The sequence below is a fragment of the Pteropus vampyrus genome, unplaced genomic scaffold (assembly GCF_000151845.1).
Source record: "Pteropus vampyrus isolate Shadow unplaced genomic scaffold, Pvam_2.0 Scaffold74, whole genome shotgun sequence".
Lineage (NCBI taxonomy): Eukaryota > Metazoa > Chordata > Mammalia > Chiroptera > Pteropodidae > Pteropus > Pteropus vampyrus.
In genome coordinates this window covers 520148-544036 of record NW_011888855.1, presented here as the reverse complement: position 1 = coordinate 544036, position 23889 = coordinate 520148, and the positions used below count along the sequence as shown (strand labels likewise).

General features: G+C 55.8%; 1 protein-coding gene across 7 annotated transcripts in view; it reads right to left on the bottom strand.

Moving 5' to 3' along the window:
- Positions 1–903: 903 nt before the first annotated feature.
- The window catches only part of COL23A1 (collagen type XXIII alpha 1 chain), a 299079-nt gene continuing 276093 nt past the window's right edge, over positions 904–23889 (bottom strand). For 2 of the 7 annotated variants that reach the window (XM_023531838.1, XM_023531839.1), the window contains 22 exons: positions 22973–22999; positions 21581–21607; positions 19878–19949; positions 17860–17976; positions 17037–17063; positions 16367–16393; positions 15431–15484; positions 14450–14494; positions 12998–13075; positions 11479–11523; positions 10762–10806; positions 10039–10128; positions 9132–9194; positions 8755–8811; positions 8484–8510; positions 7436–7498; positions 7298–7351; positions 7072–7098; positions 4592–4645; positions 4282–4368; positions 2415–2453; positions 904–1973 (listed from right to left, as the gene is read on the bottom strand). In XM_023531838.1, coding sequence (XP_023387606.1) covers positions 1971–1973; positions 2415–2453; positions 4282–4368; positions 4592–4645; positions 7072–7098; positions 7298–7351; positions 7436–7498; positions 8484–8510; positions 8755–8811; positions 9132–9194; positions 10039–10128; positions 10762–10806; positions 11479–11523; positions 12998–13075; positions 14450–14494; positions 15431–15484; positions 16367–16393; positions 17037–17063; positions 17860–17976; positions 19878–19949; positions 21581–21607; positions 22973–22999 — 1128 coding nt within the window. In that variant the 3' untranslated portion in view covers positions 904–1970. The remainder of the gene's footprint in view (positions 1974–2414; positions 2454–4281; positions 4369–4591; positions 4646–7071; positions 7099–7297; positions 7352–7435; positions 7499–8483; positions 8511–8754; positions 8812–9131; positions 9195–10038; positions 10129–10761; positions 10807–11478; positions 11524–12997; positions 13076–14449; positions 14495–15430; positions 15485–16366; positions 16394–17036; positions 17064–17859; positions 17977–19877; positions 19950–21580; positions 21608–22972; positions 23000–23889) is intronic. The other 5 variants (XM_011362158.2, XM_011362159.2, XM_023531840.1 and 2 more) reach the window with 4 other exon arrangements.

Sequence of the window (23889 nt, the reverse complement as noted above, 5' to 3'; positions counted from 1 at the left end):
GAAATGGGCCTATTCCTTGGGTATCTCTCAGGGTTATTATAAGGACCACCTGAGGTGAGTGATGTAAGACTGTGGCCCTTCCTTGGTCTTGGAGCGGGGAGGAGAGAGATAGATCTCTGAATCATGAAAGCTTCCCAGTGTCTGACCTGTCCGGAGTTCTTTTTGTATTCCACACAGTTGGCCCTCACTAACCACAGACAGAATGAGGTGGCAGGTCGAATTTTGTAAGGTGACTGCAACAAGGTCTGCTATTCCACATTTTCTCCTTGAAATATAATGTTGACACTTTTCCCTTGGATTGAGGGTTAATTGCTGATTGTGACAGAAAGTGACACCATATGACTTCTGAGGCTTGGCCATAAAAGTTGACACAACTTCAACCCAGTCCACCTGGGCCATTAACCCTTAGCATCCAGTAGCCATGCTGTGAGGAGCCCAGACCACATGGAGAGGCCCTGGGTAGGTGTTCTGGCTATCCGATGTCCCAGCTGACAGCCAGCATCAATTGCCAGGTGTGAGGGAGCTCGAGTGACAACCACCCAACTGAGCCCATTAACCCCAGAACTAGAAGAAAAAATATAAATGGTTGTTGTTTTAAGGCAACAAGTTTTGGGGTGCTTTGCTATGCAGCAGCCACTGGTCACTCTATCAGAGGAGCTCACAGGGGCTCAGTGACATGATTGATGGGCCAGAGGGCTCAGCTGCTATGTGGCAAGGCTGAGCCTTGGGTCTGTGTCTTCCTAACTCCGAACCCTATCTTTGCCTGACCCTGAACTACTTCCTCTGGTTTCTGGGGTGGCTCTGACCCAGGAAGAGTCCCCTTGTCCCTCCCCACTTTTCAGTGGCCAGGCTGAAACCTCACCCACAGGTGCCCCAGGGGCAGTCTGCAAGGACAGGCACACCCAAACACAAATTCGTGGTTTATTACACGCAGCAATATCCATCTACACAGAGAGGGGAGGTGAGTAGCTGGGCCAGAGCTGGCGGCTGGGGACCCTTGTCAGCAGTGGGGAATCCTCTCCTCGGTGCTCAGGTGGCAGGCCCCTCACTCGGGCCAGCTGGGAACAAGCCCTGAGGTTCTCTTCACCTGCAGAGTTCACCTGGAGGCCTTTAGGCAAGCTGACCAGAGTTCTCCTGGGAGGAAGACTTGGGGCCAGTGAGACCCAAACTCTGAGCTGGAGGCCCGTCTCCTCAAGCTGGCAAAGTCCCATCACATCTCTGCTCTGGGTGGTGTGGAGATATGCACAGGAAGCAGCAGCCACTCCAGCCTGGGCCCTGCTGTCCACCACACTCAGGGACCACAGAGCTCCCTGCAGCTGGGTCCACGTGGTAGTGATCACAGTACTTGGCCTCTATCCCTGGCCAGAGGACGTGTGCTCTTATACATGTTGGCTCCCAAGGGCTAGTGAACTTGGTGACAGCTAGACCTGCTCAGGGTGCTTTCCACAGCTGGAGGGGCTGGGCGGGAGTCTTGTCCTGCCCCTGTGAACCCAGGGTCTGGGAGGGCCTGAGGGGGTGGGCAGCTGGCTCTGGCTGAGTCCAGAGGCTGAGGAGGACAGGAGAAGCTGCGATGGCCATCTGAGCCTCTGGTGGGCCCCTGGGAGCTCTGGTTCTTCAGGAGGCAGGTTCTTGTAGGGCAGCCGGGCAGCCAGTCCTCTCGGCTGATTAGGTGACTGAAGGCCCAACCCGGTGTCTTTGCAGCCTTGGCTGAGGCAGGTACGCACCTTCATTTTTGTCGTCTTTGTGGGAGAGCCAAGTCCTGTGTGTGCCCCTCAAGTACACAATTCCTGGATTGGCCTGCCATGTTCCTGCCAGCTTCACACGCCGATGGGCTGGGCACATGCTCAAAGGTTAAAAGGCCACAGGCAGTGCATCCCATAAAAAAAGATCAATATATTACTGTCTTGTTTTTACAAAAAATTAAAAATGTCCACATGGATCTGTACAGGTCGTGAGCTGTGTACTGGGGATCACTGGAGCAGGAGGGAAAGACTGAAAGTGAGGAGGGGCCGTGAGGCCCCGGGGTCCCCTCCCCATCCTGCCCACTTCCTCGGGAACATGCACACCTCTGCCCCTTGTTCCTAGGCTCCTGGCTTCCACCCCCTCTCAGAGGGTCAGTTTGAACAAAGTCCCAGGGGGCCCTGATGGCTTCGTACTGGCTGGGTCAGGGGTTGAATGAGTCCTGTGCCATCAACAGGGTGGGTTGCACACGTCACCCAGGGCCCACGGCCCCAAGCCTCAGGCCACATAATGGGGGAGTCAAAATCAGGGTTGTGACAGGGAAGCCAGGCTATTCAGTCACTGTGTGGGGAGCTGCAGACACCAGCCTGCTGAGCCAACCCCCCACCCCCTGCCGCCTGCCACCATGTCTCCCCACTCCTCCCTCCCTATCCTTGATACTTCCTGTAAAGTACCTTATGCCAGCAGCCAGGCACAGGCAGCCCGTCGGGGCCCTGAAAAGGAAAAGGTTTTCAGTGATGGGAGCAGGGTCTGGTCAGCTCTCTACCCCTGCACACCTTGCCTCGCATGTAGGGAGCTGCAGCCCAGGGAGCGGCCGCAGGAGGCTGCTGGACCCACTGAAGCAGGACTCGAGTGCCTGCTCCGTCCCCTGGGCAGCCTGGTCACCGGACATGACCGCTCCTTAGTGCACTGGTCCTGGGGACGCCTCCACAGGGCTTTGTCAGGACATCTGTGCAGTGGGCAGAACCAGGAGGACACTGGACTGCTGGGCTCATGCGGGACATCTGCTGGTTAGGTGGGCCGGACTGGTTCTGAAGGAGCGGCATGGCTTTCAGCCTGGTGGCCGTGACAGCGGCTCTGCACCCTCATCCTGGGGGCCTGAGAGCTTTCAGGAATCGGACAAGAGTGTGTGGACAGTTTAGGAAGTGGGATCCCCCTGCGGCCCATCCTGGTGCCTGCATCTGGATCTGAGTGGCAGATGGGTGGGAGGAGGCTGGCAGGGTGGAACCTGGGCCAGAGTTGTCTGGAAGCATCAGCCGTGCCCACTCAGCATGTGGAAACAAGGGCACGGGGTATGGGTTTCCTCAGGCAGCCTGGAGGGTGGGATACTGGGGAGGGACAGAGGCTGCCCGGCAGCCTGGCGAACCTGGGGGACCCTGGGGCAAAAACATTTCATTCTGTTCCAAGGCCCATTCATGAGCCTCAGACCCGTGGGGGCAGCCCTGGAACACGGCGTGCATCTAGCAGGGGCACAGGCTGGGGCCCCCAGGGCGTGCGGAGGAGGCAGGCAGGAGTGAGAAGGGCAGGGGCAGACGCCAGCACAGCACAGCACACAGCAGGCCAGACCGCCTACCACAGGGCAGGGCCCGCTTCCCCTCGCCAGGCCGCTGGAGCCCGGTGCCCCTTGCTTGCTTCTGCATTTAGGGTTTTCCTGTTTCAAAGACAAAGGCTTCATGACTCGGAGGGAAGTCTTGGCCCAGGGGCTGGATCTACGGGGCCATGTTGTCCCTGGCTGTCCCTGGCACTTTTTGCATATGCTCGCCACTCAGCTCTTCATGTCTTTTTCCCATTGCCCTCTCATAAGCAGCTGGAGGTGGGGATTAAACACCCCCATTGTATGGATGAAGGCTAAGTGGCTCACTCGAGGATCTGGGAGTCTCTGGCCCTGACTGCCCTTTGGAAGGTGGCCACATACATGGCTGGCAGTCCATCTCCCCATGCCCCTGGTAGGGGTGGCAGCTATGACTATCTGGTCACATTTAGCGTGGAAACTCAGCTGTTTTGTTTCCCTGTCTTTTCTGGGCCCCACTCGTTTGATAGGGAACATCCCCTGCTTGCTAGAAAAATGGAACTGAATTTTGGTTATTTCAGGCACTGGGTCGGGCGGGCCCTCATGGACTGTGGTGACAGAGCAGGAAAGGAGAAGGCTGCAGGGAGCAGGGAACTGAGGGGCCTGGTGGGACATGTAGAAGAGAGGCAGGGGGACAACGTGGGGCCACCAGAGACGTAAGGGCGGCCCGCCCCTCCTCCATGGCCAAGAAAGCTGAGTAAAGAGAGGCAGTGATCCCAGCAAACAGACTGTCCAGGCTGGGCCTCCCTCTTTATAAAGGCGGTGGGTACCCCAAGCTGCACCCATGGAAGCACAGAGCAAGAGGAGCCTCTATGACGGGAGTGACAACGTCGGTGGCCCTGGCAGTGTGAGCACTCCAGGGCAGGGCCAGCATGGCCTCTGGCTTGTAGGTAAACTCTGAGAACAGGGAAGATGTTGGCAGGAGATGGCAAAGACCTGGGTTGGGGGACCGTTCTTGCTCTGACACGTACCACAGGACATGGCTGGTCCAGGCCTGGCGGTCCCGGCTCACCCTTCTGGCCCTTCACTCCTTTCCGGCCGGGGATGCCGCGTTCCCCCTGAACAAGAAGGGAGATGAAGGTATGGCCATGGGTGCCATGCCCAGGACACCTCCAATACCTCTGAGAGATGCGCTTGGGGCCTGCAGCCACCCTGCCTTACTACCCGCCTCCCCGCCTCCACCTGCCTACCCTGCCTCTCTGCCTGCCTCTTGCCTCCCACGTCCTTTCTGCCTCTCCCTTCCTCTTTCCTCCTGCCCCGTCTCCTCCCCGCCTGCCCCACCTTTTCTCCACGTTCGCTCCGGTCGCCTTTCTCTCCTCGAGGTCCGGGGAAACCCTGACAAAAGGATTAAAAGTTAAACCTGAAAATAAGGTTTGGGTTTGCTCCTGTTATCGGTCCATCTCCGTCCTCTCTATCTCTGCTCTCTCCCTCTGGCCCAGCCCCAACTCCTAGGTGACACATATGCTGGGTACAAGGCTGGTTTAGGGAAAAGCATGCATTCAGGACACCAGCACCGCTTCCCCCAAAGCAGAACACTGTCCGAATCTGTGAATGGAAGCCCCAGGAAGGACCGCTAGAAGGGGCCTTCTGTCACAGTCAGATGCAGCCGGCTCTGGCCCAGGCTTGGCTGGGGACAGAGACCTAGGAAACCCATCTTCGGCAGACCAAGAAATTGGTGACCTCTCTTTTCTGCCCTTGGCTCAAACTCCTGTATATCCATTCACCCATCCATCCATTTGTCCAACTGTCCAATCAGCACTCTAAGCTTCCACTAGGAACTGGGCTGTGGGCTGGATGCTGAAGACAGAGAAACAGATGTGTTCCCTCTTGTATTTATTATGTTGTTTCTTTTCTATGTCTTCTGATGTTTTGGCATCTTAAAAATCTTGTGGGCCAGAGAGAGACCATCCCTTTCAGAACTAGCCAGTTTTTAGAGATGGCCAAGGACTGGGCTGGGAGGAGGCCTTTCAGATGCAAACCAGCCAGCCCCCAGCCACCTGCTTTATCTCTCACATGTCAGGGACTATTATTCTGGGGAAATAGTCCCAGGCCAGGCGGCAGGCAACTTGAGACCACACCTATAGCTGAAGCCTGCTAGAATGATTCAAAATGGCCAATCCAAAACTGTTTGCCCTGCCCTACCTGCTGTTCCCACGGAAACCCCAATAAAAGCTCAGCCTAGGCTTTTATTTTATAAAAGCTCTGCTCCTTTCTTCCTCCCGAGTAACCTGGTGCTTCCCCATGTGGCTCTGCATGTTGTGGCATGCCTTTCTCTTCGGAAATATAAGTAATAAATGATTCTTTCAAAGGTATTGGCCTCTCTGTGGCACCACACAGTCACCTCCATAAATTAAAACCCTGATGGGTACAAATTTGACACTCCCCTCACAGTCTAACATGGCAGGCAATAGGGTACAATGTGATGATCAATGCTCAGTGACAGAGGAGAGAACTAGATGCCATGGGGTCCCAAGGAGGGAGTGTGAGGTCACTGAGGGCTTCTGAGCAGATTCCCCATTCCAGCTGGGCCTGGTAGAGTGGGGGCTAGGACTCTTCTAGGTAGAACTGGTGGGAGTGGCTTTGAGATGACACTCTGAGCTCCAGGCCTCCCAGAAGGCTGTGGTCACATTGCTGGTGGCATGGAGTCTTCAGCTCCACCCCAACTACCTCCCTGGGTTCAAATGTCACCTTCTCCTGACCCTTCTCATTGGTGGAGTATGGCTCTCTCAGTCAGAAGCTCAGGTTAGAGCCTTTTTCTTCTTTGTCTGCAGTTGCTCTTCAAGGTGACATTTTGTCCAGCTCTGTATCTGGTCACCATTTTCCTAGTAATAGCTACTTTATTTTCCTAGGGACCCCCTGCCCTTCTCCCAATACACAGACTCCACCCCTGTTCCGAGACGAAGCATGTAGCCTGGCCGGATGGGGCATTGCTTTTCTGTGGCCAAATGATATTTCAGCATCGACCCAACTGGGGCCAATGAGAGTTGATGAGACATTTTCTAAAAGTAAAGAGTGAGGCAACTAGTCTGTTTCTAGGATTTGGGCCTGCAGAGATGCAGGTCTGGAGCCGTTGGCTCCATCTCATCATCACGTGGTACTTGGAATGATGCCCACACAGAAGACTCAGACACAAGAGGTGGTCAGAGGTTGGGTTGTGTTGGCACACGTTAGCCCTGGATCCATGCGCTGTATCTTTGGATTTTTCAGTTATGAGTCAGTTTGAACCAGTTTAAATTGTGTTTTCTGTCTCTTGCAACTGACACTTGATCCAATCAACACTGGGCTAATACTTCCACTTCTCTCCTTTCCACGATACTGCCCTAGCTGCAGCCTCATCATCTCTTACCAGGATATTGCAATAGCCTCCTCACAAATCTTTCCACCCTCTGTTCCAATGCACCATCCATCCAGCATCCATCCAGCATCTATTTATTTATCATTCATCCATCCATCATCCATCATGCATGCATCCATTCATTAATCAGCCATCCATTAACTGTCTATCCATCCATCTATCCATCTGTCCATCCGTCCGTCTGTCCACCCACCCACTCACCTACCCACCCACCCATAAGGCACCTACTTTGGGCTGTGCATTGGGCTTGGCACTAGGGATGCAAGGTGAACAAGGCAGTTGTTGTCCCAGCCCTGGGGAAGGGGGTCCCACTCAAGCCAACCAGATCAGGTTACTGTACATTCTGCATGGGGGCAGAAGCCACACACTGGAGGGATCTGATCACAGTGAATGGTGAGATACTTACATCTAGTCCTGGCTCCCCGGGTCTGCCCTGAGGAGAGACAAAGAAAAGATATGCGGGGACTAGAAAGGGGGTGCCGAGAACACAGCTGCTGCGAAGTTCCACCCTGTGAATTGTCCACAAGCCTGAACTCTGAGAGCAGTGACTTGCAGGGGTCGAGTCCCTAGGGCTGAGTGACACCATGGATGTGCAGTCATAGTTGGGGTAGGAATTAAAGGACTGTGGTTACCTTTTCTCCTTTGGTTCCTGGCAGCCCAATAAGGCCCAGTGGGCCAGCTGGCCCCTGCATGGAAAAGGAATGGGTTAAGAGGCATGATGGTTATAGGAATTAGCATCTTTAAGGACAAAAAAGGCTCATGACACTCACAGGCAGGCCGCTGGGGCCTCTCTCCCCTGACTCTCCCTTCTCTCCCTTTGCTCCATCCAAGCCCTGGAAGCAAAGGGTGGAGGGACATCAGTCAGGGGGAAGGGGTCAGACAGATGGAAGGAAAGGAAATCTCGGGACCTGTGGGGAGCTGGGATGTGCAGGGCAGAGGGAGAGGCTCCAGGCTCTGACAAGCCTGGCCTCAACTTCCTTCCTGTGCAAATAATCGGAATGAGCTGTGGGTGTGAGCATTTTACCTTTTCTCGCACACAGGCTCCCTCAGTAATCATGGAAGGGGGTTGTGGTCACACCCATTTCACAGATGAGCAAAGAGAGGCACAGAGAGGGGCAGGAATGGGCCCAGCCGCACAGCCAGCAAGGGCTGACGGCCGAGTTTCTGAGCCCCAGTCTTGGACTCCGTTCCTGACAGCATCTGCCTCTCCTATACATGATCTAGGGAGGCCTTGAGACAAAGCAGAATCCGAAGCAACACGTCTGGTTGGTCACATGCTCAGCCCCCTCGGCTCTGGGAGTCCATAGCTCTGAGTCCCTGAGTTACCCTCTGAGCTGTGGGCAAGCAGTGAGGCCAGCTGGCCTCCCCTCTGTGCGGCCCCCTGGGGCAGGGCATACGGGCAGGCTGCACTCGAGGTTTTAATTTAAGAGCAGAGGACATGACATTATGTAATAAGCACCAAACCCAAGACTTCATGCCCAGGTTATAGGCCGTTGAGAGACAGGTGTACATGTGGGGGGCATGGTAGAGGGAGAAGGAAAGGGAAGCACAGAGAAAGGGGAGGGGCACAGTAGGGAGGGAAAGCAGTGAACGGGGGCCCCCGGGCAGAGGGAGAACGGGAAAGAACAGAGAGCCAAGTGTGGTCATGGGGGCACCAGCTCTGGGGGACTCAGAATGTTTGGGCCCTGGAAGGATGCAGGGCTGGTCTGAGGCCAAGCTCAGGGCCCTTACTTTGCCCATTAGCAAGGCTTTCTGGAACTGTCCAGGCTATGAGTCTGCAGCAAGTAGGGGGGTTTCCACCCATGCCCCAGAACTCACCTTGGGACCCTGGATTCCCTGAAGGCCCTGGGAGAAGAGGAGAGAGCAAGTCAGGCCAGGCCCTTTTCTAGAGACCATGATGGCCTGCAGGCCACTCACTGGCCCCTGTGGCCCTAACCCCCGGGGTCTTCCAAGCCCAGATCCCAGCTCTGCCCTCCTTGCCTGACGTGTCCCTTCCCTCTGGGAATCCTGTCCTCCCCTGATTACAGCTCCCGGGCCTGGGCCCACCACCTTTTTCATATCCCAGTGGCTTCAAGCCGAACATTCTTACCATGGGGCCTGGGGGGCCAGGGGGGCCGGGGGGCCCTGGCTCCACTATGATCTGGGCCTAGGAAGGGGTCAGAGGTGATGAGTCATGCATTGCACTGTCATCCCTCACCCACCCACACTTGAGCTCATGGGACTTTAGAAGTACTTCCTGGGTGATGGGCCCTGAGCCACTGCCTCCTGTCTGCAGGAGGGCACTGCCTGGTGGGGGGTCCAGCGGCTGGCCTTTGGGTTCTTAGATGGAGAACCAGGTGGAAGACATAGCCTTAGGCTCCTCCTCCCCCTCCCCCACTGCTCTGGGTTTGGTCAGGCCAAGGGCTCCAGCCAGCCTGGGCTGGGTGTTGTGGGGAGACCCTGGTCCTCAGTGGCTCCCCTGCTTACCAGGCTGTCCTGTAGGTTGTCAGATGCCGGCTCTCCCTTCTCCCCCTTGGGGCCTTGGGCACCCTGCATGACAGGGTGGCCTTGAGCCCTTTCTGTCCATTACTAAAACCACCACCCACAGGGATCAGCACTTTCCTTTCCCTGTCCCATAGGATCCTGGCATCAGTGACTTGCCAGGTTGGCCTTTGCAGCCTAAAATAGTTTTCCCCAAATCAGCAGGTATGTAGAGAGCACAGGGATGGTGGCACGTGTTCTAGTTTTCCTGTGGGACGGGAAGTGGGGGAGACCAGGGACTCTAGAAGCGAAGACATGGGTTCACCCCCAGCACTACGTCTCTAGCTCAGTGAGTCTCACGGATGGACTTTGGACATGAAGTGGTGGCACTCGGTGGCAGCTCTTCCAAGCCAGCCACAAGAGCAACACCCAAAATGACAACGATGGTGACAGTGGGTATTTATTATGTGCTAGCTACCATTCTCAGCCCTATCTTTGCGTTCCCATATGGGGGTAGGAAATTATCACCCCCATTTTAGAGGTGGGGAAACCAAGGCCCAGGGGGCTCAGGTTGCTTGTGCAGGGTCCGATCAGTAAGAGATGGAGCAGGATGCAGACTTGGGCAGCCAGAGTGGCAGTCTAACCACCCGACAAGTTGATTCTACCAGGCAGGGCCTCCTTCCTCCACCCTTACTCAGGCCTCGGGAAGGAGACAGTGGGTCCTTCTGCAGGTGAGGAAATGGGGGTTCAGAGGGTTAGAGCAGTGAGTGTTGGGAGCCAGAGCTCCTCTCCAAAGGCCCCGTGGCCCCTGATTGGACTGAGACTGCAGACCCCAGCTGCCAGCAGGCAAACATGCACCTCTGGAGCCCACATGGGGAGAGTAGGGTGGGCCCATGCCCACCCAGCCACTCACCGGGAGGCCAGGCAGGCCCATCTCGCCTGCTTCCCCTTTGGGTCCAGTTGACCCGGCCTCTCCTGGGTCTCCTTTTGGTCCTTTGGGACCCTGAAAGCCACAAGAACAAAGGGTCATTGAGGCTTAGCAGGCATTCTCCCTTCCCCCACTCCAACATGTCCCAGAGCTTTGGCCAGGCCAGGCCAGACCATCACTTCCTCCTCGTGGGTCCCTGCCTCCAGCCCAGATGGCAAATGCTCTGAGAGGCCTAGAAAGAGACAGAGAGAGGGCACCCCATACCTGCCTCCCTGCACGCAGGGGTGCAGGGTAGGCTGGGGCAGAGGGAGTAGAGCAAGTGGGACCAGGCAGCCAGTGACACCCATGGACACTGTGGTGTCCATGTAGGATCACACGTGTGTTTACAGTAATACTAATGATGACAATATTGCCGTTAGCTAACGTTTGAAGGCCCTTTGCTGCATGGCATTGGGCACTGCTCTGTTCTCCATATGCAGAGTTATTTAACCCTCTCAGCCGCCCTATTACCATCCTCACCTGCCGATGAGTAGAGGCTGCCAGAAAGTGAGCGGCTTGCCTGAGACCACAGGGCAAAACCAGGATTCGCACACAGATGACATCCTCTGTTCTGTGGTCTCTCTAATACGCACATGCACACACACACACACACACACCCCCCACGACACCTGGCACCAGCATCACTAAGGAAATGAATAGCTCAGAGACCTTCTCTCCATCGATTCCAGGAGCACCGGGCAATCCGAGTTCACCCTGGACAGAAACAGACGGCAAGAGGGGTTACGATGTCCCGTGGCCCTCGAGAGGGATCTGTCGCTGGCCTGCCTCCCCTGACCAGCACATTGTTTCTGGTTGAGTCCCTGCAGTTAGACCTCCAGGAAGGGGCCCATTGGGTGTCCAGTGTGGTGGCAGGTGCTGGCCACTCCCTCTCTTCCACGTCCTCAGGCCCTACGGGCAGATGCGGCCCAGAGCTATAATCTATAGGCTTGTAGGTTATAGGTTTAGAAAATGAGGATGGAGTTAAATGACTTCCTCCAGGCCACACAGCCCAAGGATGGTGGTGGGACCAGACCCTGACTGATTTCAGTCTTGGGCTCTTTCTCCTGAGCCACATGGGCAGAGTATAACAATGCGTACAGGCCACATCATCTACAGGACTACAGGAACGGCCACATCATCTACAGGACTTCAAGATGTTACGAGGGGCCGATTTATGAATTCCCACGTGTGAATGGGGCTCCCCAGGGTGTAGTATAGCTGGGGCCAGAGAGAAGGCACCCACTTGGTTAGGAAGTAGCAGGCCCCTTTCTCTGAGCTCCCGGCAACCAAGCCAGGATGCCAGGAGAAAGCAGAGGGGGCATGGCAGAGGGGAGAGGGAATGTGGGCCCTGGGGCTTGGGGGCCACACAGCTGCATGTGCACTGACCTTGGCTCCAGGGATCCCTGGTGGTCCCGGTGGCCCAGGAGGACCCTGTGTGTGAAAGTCAAGCCAGTAAGTGTTTAGGCAGGACCTCCCCTTCACTGCTGGTCCACCCTCTCCACCTCTCCATGTCTGGCTGGGCTGCAGCAAGGTCAAATGTCCTTATACAGCCTGCTTCCCACCTGGCCAGGTCAGGCCTCATGCCTGAGGGAGTCCAGGGAGGTGGCACCAGGCGTCAGTCTCCACTGCTACAGAGGGCCCAGAATCCCTCTGCCCTCAGAGCTAGTTCTCCTCAAATCCAGATTTCTTCACAACACTGCCCTGCTCAAGATTCTGCAATGGCTCCCTGTTGCCTCTTGAAGTTGGCATTCAAGGTAGGGGATGGTGTCTTCAGTCTCTAGGTCTGACCCCACTCCCAAGCCTGACCTAGGCTTCCCGAAGGCTGCCTGCCCACCATGGCTCATCATCACGCCCCAAACTCATGTCCTCTCCCAAAGGCTGCAGCCCCTGCCCAGGCCTTCAGCCCCACAAGCTCCAGTCCTCACCCTTCTACCTTTTCCCATCGACCTGCCGCCTTCTTGTTGGTGCCTCTGTTGAGATGTTCCTTGTCCTGCTATCTTCCTCTACGCACCCCCCTCCTCTAGGCCCACGTCTGGCACCTACTTTTCTGGCGGTCTCCCTGCTTCCAGCTTTTCCCACTTTTATACACCTTCCACACCATTCCCCAGCGAGCCTTCCCCAATATGTTTTTCTAGCCTCACCCTTCTGCTCAAGAACCAATGGAGTCATTACCCCAATCTGGCACCCCCACCTTTACTTCCTGCCTTCCCGTACTCATATAGCTTCTCCTGCATGGCTCCTAGCTGGCCTGGCGCATACTGTGCACATGCGCGCCTAGGGCCATGTCACACTACACCACACCATGCAGGCCAGGGGTGGGCTACCCTTACCATCAGCTTGCACTTCCCTGAGATCTGCGGGAAATAGCTGGAATTGACGCTCAAGTGGGGTCAGGCCCAGTCTGGTCTCTGACGACTGCCCCTCCCCCAACCCCAGCTCTCTTCTCTGGCACCCAACTTCTCTCTCCACTGGTGAGGGTTCCCAAGTTTGCCAGGTACTGGGTGGGGCTCAGCGGTCACATACCTTTCCAGGCTCTGGGGCCAGCTTTGTGGCAAGGAAAGCTGCCCCCTGCCCCCTGGGTGGTCACTAGAAGACTTACTCTTCCAGCCTGAGTTTCCTAGGAAGGCCCTGCTGGGACCAGACACCAGGAAATGCTCTGCCTCCTGCCCTGAGGGGGGAGTTTCCCTCTTTGCTTTGGTCTCAGGGGAACTTGGGCCACATGAGCCACTTTCCCAGCATGTCTCTCAGCACCGTGTTTGGTCCCAACACAGCACCTGGTGGAGTTGGGGTCTTTGTGCTAAGCAGTCCCTGGTCCCATGTGTAAGGAAGTGTGGGATTAATGCACAAAGTGGTTACTCCCTCAGGAGATGAACAGAGAGGGCATCCAGTTCTCTGGAAGCACTACCTTGAGGGCGTCCAAGATTCTGCCGTCGTAGTCGATCACCACCGTGTCTCCCTGCTCGCCCTTGAGGCCCGGGAGACCCTGAGGTGGGGAGAAGAGCAAGGTTTCAGGAGGAGCTCTGTTGGCAGGTGAGGCACTAGCTGGCTCTGTATCTCACCCAGTAACCAGGCCACGCGCAGGCCGGGGCACTGACCCCAGCACGTCTGGTCCTTACATGCGGTCTCCTGGCATTCACTCGGCAGTGGCACCCAGGCTCACCGACAAAATGCGGCAGGGGGCCAGGCAGGGGGCATGTGGAGAGAATGGGGGCCCAAAGCCAACTGAGGAATAAGCCCTGCCTGGTTTGGTGGTGGCAGTGACTGGCTTTCATGTGGGAACTGAGGCCCATTGTGGCCCATGTCTGAATTCTCGAGGGGAAGTGGAAAGCCTAATTTTGATGTGATGTTCTTCAGATTTTTAAATGTTGGCAAACAAACACAAAGACACCCGAACCCTCCAAGACACTGTATAGGCCTGTGCTTTGGTCTCCCAAGCTCTGGTAGAGGCTGCACGCACCTTGTGCTGAGGTGCCCACTCATTCCTGGTAGGAGCACACACCCACCCAAGCATGAGGCTGCATGTATGTATGTGTGTCTGCATGTGCACGTGTCCACTCACGCACGTGTCTACACAGGCATGCGTGCGCTGTCGCTGGCCCCACCCCTAACTCACCTCCCTGCCTGGGCACCTCTCTGCTAGGAGAGCAATGAGGGGCCATGAGCACTTTGGTTCAGGCCTGCAGCCAGACCCCTGCCTAGGGCGGACAGACCCCAGGCCAGGGCGGACAGACCCCGGGCCAGGGCCTCCTTGCCGGCTGCCTTCCTGGTCCTGGCCTGCACGGAATTGCACATTTTACATGGAATTCCCACAGTCAATGCTTAATCCAATCCTTGGCCACCCAGGCTGAGGGCTTAGGTGTGGTTTTTGGAAGAGGAAACCAGCCTCCAGGAGCACGAGGGGATGTGACTGCTCAAGGTCACAGAGCTGAGAACTGGATCTGCGATTGTGGGCCTATCGTGTGCTGGTAAGGGCTGGTCATAGGAGATCTGGGACCTTGGGACCAGCCGGAGTGGCTGTGCTCCTGGTGACAGGGATGAACCCCTATGTGGGGCTGAGAGAAAGTCCAGGGCCCCCGAGAGGGTAGTGTAACGCTGTGTGTGATGAATAAGGGTCTGTGTTTGACTATGCCCAGAGAAGTCTGGGAAGGGGCAGACACTCACCTGGGGAGAGGGAGTAGGGAGAGGTTGGATTCTTTTCACACACCCACATTTGAACATTTTAGCAAAAACGTGTATTATGAGATTAAAATAAAACACTAATGAATTATTATAAAACAAGACTCCCAGTTTCTGGAGCCCCACTGCTCCTCTGGGGTTCCCGGATCTCACTGGGGTGGCCTGAAGGGAAAGAGCTTACCCGCAGCCCTGCCGCTCCGTCAGCCCCTCGCTGGCCGGGTTCCCCCTGTGGAGACAGGGTGGTTGCATACAGGTATGCACTGCTGGGCCAAAGGTTCCCATGGCCCCTCCAGCCCCTTCTCCCCAAAAGGCTCAGGGCCTCATGTATGCAACTGGCACCCCAGTAACGAGGCTCTGACCTCATGCTGAGTAGAGATAGGCAACCAAGACCTAGGAGCCCAAGGCTACATGGTGACTTAGCCTCGTCGCTCACCCAGACCCACTATCACCTGCCTCTGATTGCCAGTCGAATGAGGCCCAAGGGTCCAGGCCCTCCAGGGACTCCTAACTTAAAAGGGCAAATTGGAGGTGAAACCACTTCTCCTATTCACGAGAGGGGCCGCTCTGAATGGGGCCTGTGGAGCAGAGCAGTGTGCTGTAAAGTCACCTTTGGCCCTGGGCCACTGTCCTCTCCCCGAGGCCCCACCCTGCAGCAGAGCCTTCACTGTGAGAGTGAGCCCCTGGGGCTGCCTGGGTCTGCTGGCTTTGAGACGAGGCCCGGGGGAACGTGGCTGAGCCCACCTGTGCAGCATGGGGCTCAGGGCTCTCCCCAGCCCAGGGGACTCGGAACCATAACCGCCTTCTGGGCTGAGGCTTGCTGCACAGTCAGGGCAGCTCGGGGAATTGAGAGACATTTTGGAGACAGGCTGGCTGGGATTTGGTGGCTGTCACGAAGGGTGATATAAGCCAGGATGATACCCATTTCCTGCCTTGGGGCCAGGGCAGGGAGTAGGGCCACCTAAGATAGGAACCGGAGGACTTGAGGGCGTGAGAGGAGACAGAGAGGAGAGGCCTGGGTGACGAGTGGGCCCTAGGGCCTGCCCACTGTCTCTCTCCAGGCTGCCCTGGGTGTTAGCCCGGGCCTCCATGATGTGAAAGGGTCAGGTGGTGCTCACCTCAGATGGTGGGAGGTGGGGAGCTCCAGTGGGGCACAGGTACCTACCTTGGGCCCTGGGGGTCCAGGAAAACCTGGCTGGCTCGGTGTCCCATCATCTCCCTGAAGACAGAACAGTGGAGGCTGCAGCCCTCAGACCTGGATACACTGGCTAGACCCTCAGGAGGTCAGTTGGCCATCTGTTTGTACCCCCCAGCACACCTGTCCACTCCTGGCACCAGCACAGGGCAGCTCCTCCCTCCACTCCTCGCCCTCTGTCCCCTGCTCCCAGCAGCCCAGGGCCAGCTCAGAACACGCTTCAGCAGGTGTGTGTAGAAGAAATGGGCGGGCAGGTGAAGGAGAAGGAATTTGTTCTTCGGTCAACAACTATCTTGTGAGCACCCTCTGCGGGCCAGGCAGACGAGGTGCCTGCTCAGTGGGTCAGAGGAGGCCAAGGGCAAGGAAATATCCAGATAAATACACAGTACCATGCCCAGAAGTAAAAGTGCCAAGATGAGAACATAAGAGGATGGAGGGACGGAGAGGAACTTGGGGAGGGCCTGCTTCAGCAGATGGTTGGGGACAGTCTTGGAGAGGAGGGGAGAGTTTTGCTGAGACCTGCAGGAGGCGGAGGAGGCCGGAAGAGGTGGGGTAAGATCACCTTGGGTCAGCGTCACCGGCTGTTTGGACAGAGCACGGCCCAGCCTCCTCATTTGAACGTGCTTGTCTAACACGCTCCCAATGACGCTGATCCGCTGACCTTTGGGCCACACTTTAAGAACCAGTGTTCTAGGCCCCCAAGTGGGCACAAATTTGATGTGTTTGAGGAAGGGAAGGAATGAACGAATGAGCGAATGAGACCCACCCACAGTGAGGACTCGGGTTTGCTGAGGAGCAGGGTGCCTTCCCTGTGGGTGGCCCCATTTCTGCCCCGTGTCCAGCCTCTGCCCTTCTCCCCAGCCACCTCCCACAGCTCCGCCAAGAAGCCCCTACACGGCCCCTCACCTTCTTTCCAGGAACGCCAGGCTCGCCCTAAGGGGGAGACAGTGGGTGCAGGAGAGATTAGAGCCATGTGAGCATTGGCTTCTCTGGAGAAGTGTTCCATGACCCTGCCCAGCATAGCCCGGAGACCCCAGCCCTTCAGAAAGAAGCACATGGTGGTGGGGCTTGGGCTCTACTCCCAACCCGGTCCCTCGCAAGCTGAATGACCCTGGGCAAACTACTGCTCTTGAAAGCAGGGATATGACGCCCCCAGCCTCAGAGGGTCTCAGAGGGCCACTGTGACATTGGAGAGGATGCACTAAAAACGCCCGTTTCACAGCCGCTGCTCACTAAATGCAGCTCCTTCTCTTCCCTTCCCCCTTCCCCATGGTTGGGGGTGGGGGGACTCCAGGTCCTGCAGGGAGGCCCAGAGCCAGCCTTCCCACTGCAGCAGGCATTGCTCAAGGAGGGGAGGAGGAGAGCTGACGCCTGGAGAGGGCTTTAAAAGCTAGCGTGTTTTATTATTCTTACCTGGTGTAAAGGTAAGATAGGAAAGGTTCATTATGCCCCTTTACAGGTGAGTAAACTGAGGCCCAGAAAGATGAAGTAACTTGCCCAAGGTCATGGGACCCAGCCTCCTAACCTGCTGCCTGGGCTTCAACGGGGGTGGGGACAAAGAGTGAGGAGCACTCACCTTGGGCCCCGGGGTTCCGTTCGGGCCCTGGAACAAGAGAAGAGAAGGTGTTAAAGCTGATAGTGGAGGCTGCTCCTGTCCTTATTATCTATATTTTACAAAAGGTGACACCGAATCCCAGGGAGGAGGAGGAGGCAGGGCTCTGGTTGGAACTGGCCCATGTCTGGGACAGCTTCTTGTCAGTGACAGGTGGACTGCAGGCTCCCTCCCAGGTATGTGCAAATTCTGCCAGGGCTGGTGGCCTGGCCCGTCTCTTCCCACTGCTTGTGGGGCGAGAGCCCAGGTGTGTGCACATGTGCACTCGCACAACCGCATGTAAGACCCCAGGTGGGTGTGTGCGGGGGCAGGGCTTCTGGGCCTGGGACCACAGTCCTGCCAGCCTGGGCCTCCTAAATGCTCTGGGTACTGACCATCTCGCTGTCTTGTCCAACCTCTCCTTTGGGACCCAAAGGACACACAGAGGAGGGCAATGAGAGGACATTGGGATCCCACTGTTAGCTGGGCCCACAGCTCCTGCCGGACCCTGGGCTGGTCTCCAAGCACTTTCGCTCTGGATGATAGTCTGACTGGGGTGTAGGTTGGGATTTGGGAATGAGTTTGGGGTCAAGGTCTTAAATGGGGCTAGTGACCCAGTTAGTGTTAAGTTTAAGGTCTCTTTGGAGTAAGGGTCTGGGTTGGGGTTGGGGGTAGAGTTAGGGTTACGTCTAGGTTTGGAATGGGGATAAGACTGGGGTTGGGGTTGGGGTTGTTTCTGGAATGAGGATTTGGGGTTTTGGTAGGTACAGGACCAGGTCCCAGGTGGTCCAACTCCATGCACTCTTACCGCTGGGCCTGGTGCTCCCTTGGGGCCATCTTTCCCAGTGTCGCCAGGAGGGCCCCGGGCCCCAGGGGGCCCAGGGGGCCCTGGAGGCCCAGCCACTCCTTCTTGCCCTTGGTCTCCCTGAAAGAGATGGGACCTGGCATGACTCTGAGGGTGAGAGGAAGAGGTTCCAGCCTCCAGGGAGAGGCCTCCTTAGATGGGCTGCCCAATGCCTTCTCCTTCCCCAGCAGGCTCAGGGAAAAAGGCTTTGTTATTGGTCCTCTTGCCACTTCTTGGTGGCCATACGAAGCGATGGGACCTTGGCCCAAGAGGCCAACGGGCCCTTTTACACTCCAGGAAATGTGCCATCTCCCCACCTGCGGTGTGTAGGTGAGAGACAACACACTCTGGGTTGGGAGAAAGCCTGTGTGCCCAGCGGTCCCCCTTCTGGAAAGCATGTGTGCCCAGCGGTCCCCCTCCTGGAAAGGGGGCTGCACACCCCCTGAAAGGCCTCCTTGGCTGGTCAACTCCTGCCCCTTAAGTGACGGAGGTGCATGCCTGGGCATTTGTTCCCGAGAAATTAAAACTTATGTTCACACAAAACCTGTCCACAAATGTTCACAGCAGCCCTATTTGTAAGAGCCCAGATGGGAAACAACCCAAATGTCCTCCAACAGTGAATGGTTAACCAGCTGGGGGACATCTGCCATGGAACAGTGCTCAGCGGTAAACAAACAGGAACAAAGTACTGACACGAAGCCACCTAGATGCATCTCATGGGAATCATGCTGAGGAAAAAAGCCAATCTCAAAAGGTTACGTACTGTGTGATGGCATCTACATAACATTCTTGAAATGGCAAAATTATAGAGAGGGGTTAGGGATGGGGGCAGGGAAAGAGGTGACTGTGGCTGTAAAAGAGTAGCATGAGGGATCTTTGTGTGGCGGTTGTAAGAATCTATGAGGGTGATACAAGTGCATAGAACTAAACAGACACAAATAAATAAAACAGATGAAATCTGAATGAGGTTGGTGTATTGTATCAATTTCCTGGTTAAGAGATTGTACTATGGGACAGCAAAATGTCACCACTGGGGGAAACTGGATGACGCATACATGCAGTATGATTTATTACAACTGCATGTGAATCTACACTTCTCACACACACACAGAAGGGCGACGGAGGCCCTCAGTCTCTCTCATGCAGCACCAAACCCCCAACTTGCAGGCTGGTATTAGTACCGGGTCAGACCTCAGCCAAAGCCCTCACCTCGTGGCCCCACCTGCCAGGAGGGAAAACCACGGTGCCACCGGCATGTCCTGCTGCCCCAGCGGTGCCCGCCCCGCGCTGGCATAGAACATAGGAAGGGACACGCCGGCTCACAGTGCCAGCAGTGCCGGACCTTCCCGTAACCAGGAAAGGAAGAGGCTTTTGTGGGGCAGGCCCTGCTGTGTGCCCAGCACTGATGAGACAGGGTATCCTGGGGGTTGTCTCACCCAACACTGTGACCACCTGGCCAGCCACTGCTCTTGTCCCATTTTACAGATGGAGTGGTCAGGGTCACAGGGGGTAACCATTTGCCCAGGGTTACAGAGCTAGAAAGGCAGCAGCTCCTCTGGCCACGGAGGCATGTGGGCATCATCCATGGGCCCCATGATATGGAAGAGCTCGCCTCTCCAGCCAACTGCACTGAAGTCTTAGCTCACTAGTTTGCTCAATGAAAAGCTTAACTGCAGCTATCAGTGTCCACCACCCAGGTCTTATCAGTCTGACACGGCTAGATCCTGACCAAGGGGATGGAATCCCACCCGAAGTAAAGGTGACTGTGTTTGGTTAGGTCACCCAGCCATGGGTGGTGATGTTGGTGGGTAATTCCTCTTTCATTTCATGTTGTATCGGGAAGAATTTGAAGGCACCCTGTTCCCTGTTGCTCTCATCACAGCTCAGGGATCAGATGGGTGAGGTCTAACCCTGGAAATTGAGGGTGAGTCGAGGGGAGCACGCAAACCAGCAGGCCTGGATACGCCACTTGGCCAGTCTACCTTGAAGATGCGGCGATTGAATAAGTGATGGTCTCTACTTATGAAGCCCGGATTGAGCCGTGGGAAAACCATCTGCAGCGAACAGGTCATGTGGTCAGAGAGGCAGGAGGTGATTTAGAAAGCCACAAGGCTATTTGTGGAGGCATGTACCCCAGCCCTGAGAAAGGCAGCTCAGTGGTTGCGAGTGGCAGACTGTGCTCTTCAAAGGCGCTGCTACGCTCGCTCCCATCCCACAGGCACCTCTGCAGTGTGACCTGGCTACTCCCCATCAAGAGCTGGGGTCTGTCTATTCCTCCCACCCCTCACTTGACTCCAGGTGGGCCCTGTGACAGATGTGACCAATAGAATGCAGTGGACGTGATGCTGTGTCTATTCCAGATGTAACTCTTACAAGCCTGGCAGTCTCAGCTTCCTGCCTCTTGGAATGCTGTTCTTGGGAGTCCCCTAGATGTGCACCGCTGTGCAGGGAGAAGCCCCAGCCACACGGAGTTCCTCCCCGGCTGAGCTCCCGGGGGTGCCATCACCTTTGACTCCAGGCCCCAGTGCCTCTGCCTGCAACAGGAGAGACCTAGCCAACGCAGGGTATCCTGAGAGATAGTGGTGCATTGTTGTTTAAGCCATCCTTGGGGGCGGAGGTTGTTTCACAGGGGCGGGACCACTGGGACAACAGGGAGTTTACCCGTGAAGTGGGGAGGGGTTGGACCCTCCAGGCTCCAGGCTGAGGTGTGAGCACGCCTGTAGGGAAGATCAGCTTCCACATCCAACAGAAAGCAAGCAGGAGTTTTCAACGCAGCCACCAAACTTAGGGTGACTTCAGGGACATCTCTCCAGCTTTATGTGGCCCTGCCCTCTCCCTCCTATCAAAGGCCCAGCACAGAACAGCTGTGTCTGGGGAAGGGCAGGGAACTCAGCCTGGCCACCCCCTTTCCTGCTCTCTGCCCCCAGATCACGACCACCCAAGATGTGGGCCCAGATGGCCTCATTTCACAAACTGGGCTCAGAGTCACAAGGTTGCAGAGCAGAGCTGGGACTGGGACCCAGCCCAGCCTGACTGCAAAGCCCCAGCTCACGCTCTCTCCGCGCAGCCACCCTTTCCCTTTCGTCCCCACATACAGTGCCCTTTCCTCACTCACCTTCCACTCCACTCTCCCCAGACTTGGCAGATGCTCGCTGTAGGTGACTGGCCCACTGGCTACAATTTCCACCCCATGACCTTCTTAAAAACAACTGGGAATACGCCACTTTCTTGCCTTTCTCTGGGCAGCTAATGCCCACCTCTCGGCCTCTGCAGTGAGGCTGCCACCCCCACCCAAACCACTAAGGGACGCTTTGCCAAGACCTGCTTTTGTGGGGGCCATTCTACCTAAGGTCTACACTCTCTTTCAGCTTCTGTTGAGGGGACTGACCCCCACCCTAACACCCGCTGAAGGTCAGGCTCTGGTTTGGGACCAGTGTGAGGCCCACTGTCCGCCCACCCAGAGTGGTAAGTGTGATGAGAGGTCCGCTAGAGATGCCCTGTCTGTTCCAGACCAGGTGCCTGGAACTCTCACTCAGTGGCCATTTAAATGAGACTCTGCAGCGAGATAGCCGGCGGGCGGGCCTGGGGGCTGCTCACTCACCTTCTATGATAAGCTACAGGGGTGCCTTATCATAATATAAAACAAACCGTGTGGGTAGGTGAGGGGGTCTTGCTCAGATCTTACCCGGGGGCCAAAGTCTCCTGGTGCACCCTGGGGACAAAAAATAGGGAGATATGTCACCACTGCTTTTATTATTTCTTCACATATATTGAGTATTTACTCTGTGTTCAGAGCTTCGCATAAATTCCATTTTTTCAAAAATCACATGCAGGCTCTATTTTAGCTCCATTTCTCATGAGAAAACAGAGAGACTGAGTAATCTGCCCAAGGCCATACACCTAGCAGATCCAGGTGGTCTCTGACGTATCACCAGCCCCAGCCATGGTGGACCAGAGACAAACCGCTCCCACTGTGCTCTCTTGGAATCTCCCAACCGCAGAAGAGCGAGGGATGATTATTAGTTGATTATTGGTTTTAGGTCACCAAGTTTGGCGGCAGCGGCAGTATGTTATGCAGTGATAGATGCCAAGGCACCAATTTCTCTCTGGTTTCAAAGCTCCTGCTTTAATCATCTCTAAGACTTGGAGGCATCAGCTAGAACCAGCAGGAAGGCAGTCACTGCACCTGCCAGCTGCACCGGAGTCTCATGGTCTGCAAAGAACACTCAGATCATTACCTCAGGCAGTTGTCTCTAGGGCTCTATGAAGTTGCTTTACATTTGTAGATGGGGAAACTGAGGCCCAGAGAGCTGGGCAAGTCGTTGAAAGCCACACAGTTGGTAGAGCTGGAATGCAAACCTGAGGCTGTGAAACCAGATCCTGTGCCTTGGTCAGTGCTGATTGGGGACTGGGACACTGGCCACCCTTAACTAAATGACCCCCGGGGGGGTAGGGGGTGCATGGCCCAGCCATGTCCAGCTCTTCCTTAGTCCTGCTACACCTGGGTCTGCTCTGGTTCCTGCCCGCTGATCCCACCATGGGACACACACATCTTCCCTCTCTCCTGCTCCCTTATGAAGCTCTTGGAAGTCTCAGCCCTCCAGAGCTGTGGCCATGACATTTAGCACCAAATGCCAGGGACGTCCTTCTCACAAGGGGCTCTGAGGATCCCAGGGGCTGCTCTCTGCCATCTGTTTTCTTGGCAGGGGTGTCCTTCCCACAAAGAATGTCATCAGCAGTCAATGTTCAATTCCTAGGCCTCTCCTAGCACCCCAACCCCCGTCCCTTTTCATGATTAATTACTTGGGAACTTGTCATTCTGGGCAGACTGTTCTGACTTTTGTTACATTACGCTGTCAAGGGAGCTAAGATTCAACCCTCTGGGCACTTTAAATTGTCAAATGTAAGCCTGATAACCATTTGAGCAGGTGGCTTGCTAAAATGCCTTTACAAATGGTGTAACCAAGGCTCTAGGAGGGATGTGACATGCCCAAAGTCATGCTTTGGAACTGAGGTTTGCAGGCATTTGTCTGGATCCTTCCTCTGCCTATTGCACCTTGGACACAGCATTGCTTACCTTTTCTCCCTTGGGGCCTGGAAGTCCCTGGAGAAGGAAGGTGGAGAAAGAACAGGAGTGAGTGAGGAGGACTAGGCTGGAGCCCTTCTGTTTCCCTAAGGCTTTGAGGGCAGAAGGGCCCATGAGACTGAACAGAGCTGTGGGTGGCTGAGTGGAGAAACACACAAGCCTGTTAGCCCTTAAGGAGGCCCCCTGTGCTGGCCCCAAAGAAGTGCCACACCTCAGTCCTCAGTATGAGGGACTCGGGGGACTGGGGGGGGGGTCACTGGCATCCTCTCTGTACTGGGGCATAGGCGCTGGTCACTCCCCTTCAGAGAGCAGAGCCCTCCCTGCTCAGCACCCCTGTGCCCGAGTGCGGGTGAGGAGGCCACTGTTCTCAGAGTCTGAAGGGTGTGAGTGTGGGGTGGCTCTATGCAGGCCACAGTGGCTGGCATCACTCAGTGGCTGCAGGGCAGTGTTTCTCTTCCAGTCCTACCAAGTATGAGGCCTTCTAGGGAAGAGGGTCAGGCCACTAGGTGACAATGTGGGGCTCAGAGTCCCTGGGGTTGGGGCCAGGTTGGGGCGGGCCCGTTTGGGTCCAGCACTCTTGGTCATGGATTGACCTGCTCAATGGCCTCTATCCATTCCCAAACCATCCATTATCTCTTCAGCAAGTAATGGATTTGATTGTCCATTCATTCAACAACTCGTCTATCTAGGCAGTTGGTTCTTTCCTTCATCCCTTAATAATGCACACATCATCAGTCAACTCATCAATCATTTGTTAGTTCATTCATTTCTTCTCTCATCTGTTTAACTGTCATGAATTTATCCACCCACTAAATCACTTACTCTTCCGTGCATCCAACTATTTCTACAATTACTGATTCATTATTTCATTTGATTGTCCTTCCATCGATCCTTCCTTCCTTCCTTCA